Below are 6,737 nucleotides of genomic sequence, written 5' to 3'. Positions count from 1 at the left end.
TGTGAGATGTGTTAAATAATTTATGCCACATTTTTTACACTTATTAATTTTTTATGTCGATTTTTAGTTTTAAAAATGTTCTTTATTTCTCTTTTAAGCGGTTGACTTATACACCCGACGTATTGAAGATTTGTATAACTAATTTTTTAACAGACGTAAAACTATTTTTAAGCCGAATTTTAGTTTTAAAAATTTTTATAATTTGTTTTTCTTAGTGGTTAATTTAAGCACTCGACAGTTTGAAAATTTGTAAAACTATTCTTTTAACCGACGTAAAAATATTTTAAGTCGAATTTTTGTTTTAAAAATTTTCATAACTGATTTTTTCAGCAGCTGACTTATACATCCGACTTACCAAAAATTTGCTATCTCGTCATCATAAATAAAAGGTCGACTTATACAATTCGTATAAACGGTATTTAACATCAATTTAAACTTCTATATAAGATCTAACTATCGGGCCATGAAGTTTTAAGTACTGGCAAAATTAAATAAATAAAGATTATTTTTATTGTTATTTCGTTAATGCATTGTGTGCTACTCGAACATCTGGGTTGTCTTCTATAAATCTGCTTCATTACATAGTGCATTTTCTTAGCTAAAATGGTAGTATAAAGAAGAAAGTATCCATTTAATTTGAATGTATATTTACTACCACTTCTTCGATAAAGTTAATTTGCATCAGTATATTATTTTCTGCTAAACAAAAATCGGTTTATCAAACTTTAAAAGGAAGCTATCTCACATATTTATTGAAGTACGATAAAGCAAATTTTTTTAAAAAAATAAGCTTATTTTTTACACTCTTTCTACTTCCACTTATCTGTGATGAGTTTTACATCAATATTTTTCAAACCACCGAAAAAATTCTCATTTTGAGAAAATTTAAACTTTTCCGTTTTTATGAGAGAAAAAAATTAGTAGTATGTTTTTGAGTTTGATTCTAGGTTTAATAAATATTTTTTAAACTTATTTTTTACTGCTACACGACATTTTGTTTTTATATTTTTTGATGGAAAATCTTTTAAATTTATAAGAAAGTTTTTTTTTTAAATTTCTTACCATCTTATAAAATCTTTTGACTAGAGCGGTGAAGTTGACATCTCTGCATTTTTTTTTTAGAATTTTTTCCCCCTTAATAATGTTCAAGAAATTTCAACAACTTTTTTTTCTAGAAAATAACGAGATTTATTTCAAACACAAAACAAATGTGCACATTGTTTCATAAAAACTAATTATAAAAATTTGTACAACTTCTGATCAATCAAAAATATAATTTTACACGAGCTTCTAATATAAAATGCAGTTGGTATGCTGATTTTTAACACTCGGTGCCACCTAACACCTTTTGAAAGTCCGAATTTTTCATCTAACCACCTTGCACCACCGAAATCCTTTTGATGCTAGTTCAAATTTCTAAATGCTTTAAGTGAATTCTTAGTCAGTTACAATAGCTTATCAAAATAATCTAGTGCAAATTTCGTGAAAACCCAAATCTTACTCACTCCGATTCACTAATTTATCTAGCATTCTTTCTTTGCTGTGATAAAAAATTTATAACATATAAGGTTTTATATCATACATATCACATAATTTTTTATCTCACATATCTTTATAACATATAAGTTCTTATCTCACTCAATTCACTGTGCTACCTAAATTTTCAGGAATTTAGTAAGGTTAATAAACAGCAAATAGTGCCGAATGCACACTGCACAATCAGATAATGCAAAAATCTATGTTAATACTTCAAATTTCAAATGTAATATTTTTTCTTTTTGTACATAGCAAAAAAATAAAGAAAATCAGAATGATCTATACTTTACACAACTGTAAGTTCAGTTGATCTGTCAGATATGTGTCATGCAACACAAGAAGGGCCATTGAAAGCTCTAGCTACCACCATTAATGTTCTACCTTTACCATGTGAAGCTACCCCGTTTTACTGCAGTATAATTTATATAGACTGATGGGTCTATAACTGATTGCAATGCTCAGCCATAATGTCGGCCTGTTGAACCATATTATCTTGTCAATTCGCAATAACTTTTACACAGTGTGAAACTGAATCATCTGTTCCAGCTAAATTATAGTATCATGTAATTAAATTGAAGGATTAAATTACACCATGATGTGATTAAACTTGTCTTGTTATATAAGATTGTATCGAATTTTGAACGATATCAGAGTTCATCACGATTCAGATTTTCTCACATTACAGAAAAACTTGTGGGTGATCCTATCCATGATAAAGAATCAATTTTTCACTTTTCATTTGGAAGCATTGTCTTACGATTTGGAGAACAATTTGAAGTCTTCGATCCAAAGCTTTCAAGTGGGCATCGTTCAGAATCGGATTCAAGGGATCGCTGTACATTGAGCAGCGCATTAGTGTAGATAATTTCATGGGATTGATTTGGAGTTGAAGCAAACGTTCGAATGTGGTGGCGTGGATGAAACAGCATTGGTACAGGGGAGCCAAGATGGATATTTCGTCGTGTTTGGATCTTCCAAATCTAGAAAAGTTTAATGTTATACAATTTGTTGTATTATAATTTAAGAAAGTAAAAGAGAAGATAGATTCAAGGTAAGTCTAGATTCACAATTAGTTGTTGATCGGGAAATGAAGTGTTAGAGAAAATAAGTTTGGATAATCTTTTTCTCTAACTATTTACTATACAAGAGAGAACTGATTTTAGTTTTTTTTTCAACTTTTGCACTTTATCGAAACATCTATAAATATTGTACACAATCAAAACTAGACTTAAATGAAGAAGAAAAACTGTAATTACCTTGTTCTCGCATCAAACTATTCACTAAAAATGAAAATTTAACGAAGTATTTGAGAAAACTGTTCATTGTATGACTGCCATATTTAAATGGTGATCAAAATATGCTTATAAAAATATGCAGTTAGCCTGACTTTCATCTCCATGCAACTCTTTTCTATTTTCCTTTAAAAACTTTCCAGTAGTGGACTGATCGTTAAAACACGGTTCCCAGCAGATCACCGAAGTCAAGCATCACTGGCTACTGTCAGTGTGCGCGTGGGTGACCACTTGGATCAGTCTGCGTAGGGACCGAGAGTGTGCGGTATTGATCCTCGTTAAACTGTTCTACCGTAAAGTGGTCGACTTCGCGTGCAGGTCGTTGGACTACCGAAGCGGCGGTGCCATCCCCTCTGTAGAGGATCAAAATTGTGATGGCATGTCTTCGGATCATCCTCAGGGATGTTTCCCAGACTGTCGCCAATAGCCCTTTGTGCAGCTCTAGTGCGACGTAAATGAACAACAACCTTTAAAAATTATTTTAGAACCCAGTTTCTTTCATTGGGAGGCGAACGTTTTATCCACTGAGCAGCTAGGACAGAAATAGTTCTCGGAAAATTCCAGCTCCGTCATCAATAATTGGTATGGAAGTATGCAGAACCATAGCACCGTTTATGTTCGAAACTTCTACAGCCATTTTAGGATCAAAAATAAATCTAACTAATTACTTTATAACTAAGTTTTTATTTCTGTAAAAATTCAAATCATTCTAAATAAGTACTTAACGTATATCCAAGGACAATCTAACAAAATGAATAATAACTATAGCGTTGCCAAAAGGTAGACAAATACCTGAATTTGTGATGCCACATTAGAGAAATATAGACTACTTAATTTATAGATATATATTGTTAGGAAATATGTTCTATATACTATGTAGAGTATCTTTACGATGGAAATTAGAGATATTTTTTTCGCATTTGTAGTTTAATGTGCAATCGATCTTATAATTTATATGGAAATTTCTATTAAATCAAGAATACAATTTTTAATCTATATTAATCTTCATTACTGAAAAAATTATTCTTTATTATATATATACATATAAATTAATACTTTACCCTCTTCCATGATCAAGGTGCAAAATAAAACTCTCGTTTCCGAAAATTTTGAATGTTTCATAATGGTGGCGGTCCATATTTCCTATAAAAGAATAAACGTACTAAATCAACTAAGTAAATGCAACTGTAAATTACATAAACAACATAACAGAACATAAATTGCAGTGAAACTGAGTCAAATTAAAAAGTAGTTTTGATGTTAACATTATTTTTTAAAGCGAAAACTTAGACTTTATTTGATTATTGTGAATATTACTCACTTAAAAAAATAATGTTTAATGTACCATATCTTGATGAATTAAGCACGGTTGAAATTTAGCACGAAGGGGAAAGTTGTCATGCTTACAGGTTTGAAAACTCATACAATTTTTAATCGAATTACCGTTATGTACAGTGCACAAAGTAATCAACGGACCATCCTGAATAACTTTTGATATAATGATCGGATCTTTACGTTCTAAGATTTAATTTTAAGAGGTGACTTCAAATATTCTAATTAATTAGTGCAGGCGATATTTTAAGTTAAAAAATCAGACTCAAAAACGTACTTGCTCTGAATAAGCATACTTTTTATTATGAATGATTTGGATTTTTGACCCCCAAAATATAACTGGTAGTCTCAATCTGGGAAATAGGTCCCCATATTTTGGTTAGAAGAGAGGTTCAAAGTTTCTTAATATTAATTTTATTTTTTGCGTATATCGCCATTTCTCGAGAACTTTTTAAACGAATTGAAAAATTTTTGCATCCAATTGTAAAATTCGTTTATCCAAATTCCATGCAAAAAATACTTATTAATAAATATTTATTAATTTTTATTACTTTTTTAGTAATAGTACTCACTTTATGTTAATTTCCCAGATAAATAAATACCCCTAAAATTGTCTCTTTCCTACTTCCTCCACTGAGCTCTTCAATGGTCTTTTCAGTTCATTAGATTAAAAAAAAAGTGAAATGTAGGATTTTTTTCTTAGATTTCCAATTCGAGCAATTGCTCTTTCAGAAGAAATTTACTTTTTGTAAGATAGCATAGTAAGGTAGATTATAGTAAAATAGATAGCTTGCTGACGCCTGGTGACTGAGCCGTAGCGCTTTGCGCTGTCGTGCCACAGGTCCCTGGTTCGATCCTCGGGCCGGGCAAGGTAGACTCAGCCCTTCAGTGGGTCGATGAATGAGTACCAAGCATGCTAGGGAATTAAACACAGGGGGTTCCGCGTTCGGCTGTCCACCTGACCGGAACATCTGCTCCTGCACCCCGGAGCCCAAGGTCAAGAAAACTGAGATCTTGGCCCTCTATGGGCTGTCGCGCCGCTGAGTTTAGTTTTAGATAGGTTGCAGAAAGTTATTTATAGTAGTATATTCTTACTTATATAGTAAGATTGCAAACATATTTGAGAGTACTTCGTCATAAGTACCAGCTAATACTAAGGGACAAAATTGCGACTTATTTTGCATCCAATGAATGAAAGGGGAAATGATAAAATATGTATTTACTTGTTTCATTTTATTTCACATACTTCTCTTACATCCCCATGAAACATTTTTACCATGGGCCGGGATAGCCTGGTTGGCAGGGCACTGGACTCGCGTTCGTTAGAGCGGGAGCTCGAATCCAGCCGACCGAAAACTCCCCATGAAATATATGGTGACTAGTGCTCGTTAAATATATCAGGTCACAAAGTCCTCCATGTTACAAAAACGAATTTTACCTCTGGGGGTACTAAATTGGAGATAGATCGTTTTCTGGTTCAGGTCAAAATTACGATTTGTAGGTGAATGAATTCATGAATGGCTTCGGATAATGTAAACAGATGTAATGTATGGGTGCGGCAGAAGTCGAATTCTTGACCATAGATGGCGCCACTGGAAAACAAGAACAATCGCACTCTTTGCCTTACTATCCTACGACAGCAACAACCACTGTTGTGGCCACAGCGATTTGGTTCAAAACAAGCAAAATGATAAATATATATATATATATATATATAAATGTTGTTGTTTTTTTGCATGTTCATTCAACATGCGTTTAAAAAAACCTTAGAAGAAACGTGCCTTTTTTTAAAAAAATATTCTCATTAATCTGAATTAGAATGAAAACCGTAGATCTCCGTTGAATTCGAATTTTCAGATTTTGTTAGAGGAAAACAGACGTATGCCTTTATCAGGACATATTTCGAAACTGGAATACAGAACTTTTAGTTTATTTCATTTTATTCGATACTTCGGCATATGAATAAAATATACCAGCATACGCAATCATGTAATTGTCTCAAAATAGAAGTTAGTTTTTAAAAATTGGACCCCCTATTACCAATAAGGAAATCAAAAATGGACACATCAATCAGGTCAGCCAGCCTCTTGGTGTTGTTGTAGAGTTTCTGATTACGAACAGCGTCACAGTAATCATCGTTGGTTTCCCAGGCTGCTTTTCGGCGTTTATGGTACGTCCTTTTCCACGGATTCTTCCAAGATTTACGGCCACTCAGTTGATCGGGTGGCAGATAAGCAGCAAGACTACCTTCAATATCGTCTGGTTGGCCACAAATGGCGTGTCCCGTGTCACAGTAGTAGCTGCACTGTCCGTGGAAACAGTAATTCTGAGCTACGGATTAAACAAATGCAAAATAAAATAATCTGCATAGCTTTTGTAACTACTAATTTTATCTCCTGTGTAGTTTACATACCTGCCAACTTTTACGCATTTGGCGTAAAATGTTATTTTTATATTTATAGTGGTAAGAAATATATACTGCTTTTTTCTTTTATAAAATTAATTTTAAAATGATTTTTATCACCACTATTCTTAAAAAAAATAAACATATGCATTGATATGTATTACTGTCATGGT

General features: G+C 32.5%; 1 protein-coding gene across 1 annotated transcript in view; it reads right to left on the bottom strand.

Annotated features, from left to right (window-relative positions):
- Nucleotides 1-1,163: 1,163 nt before the first annotated feature.
- Nucleotides 1,164-6,737, bottom strand: part of LOC107453315 (extracellular serine/threonine protein CG31145) — a gene marked incomplete in the record, with an annotated part of 32,585 nt that continues 27,011 nt past the window's right edge. Inside the window, 2 exon segments of the mRNA XM_071182101.1 lie at nt 1,164-2,516; nt 3,890-3,971. Coding sequence (XP_071038202.1) covers nt 2,240-2,516; nt 3,890-3,971 — 359 coding nt within the window.

The sequence above is a fragment of the Parasteatoda tepidariorum genome, chromosome 6, assembly GCF_043381705.1.
Source record: "Parasteatoda tepidariorum isolate YZ-2023 chromosome 6, CAS_Ptep_4.0, whole genome shotgun sequence".
Lineage (NCBI taxonomy): Eukaryota > Metazoa > Arthropoda > Arachnida > Araneae > Theridiidae > Parasteatoda > Parasteatoda tepidariorum.
Note: the sequence above shows the minus strand (reverse complement) of the source record. Positions and strands in the feature narration are given on the sequence as shown.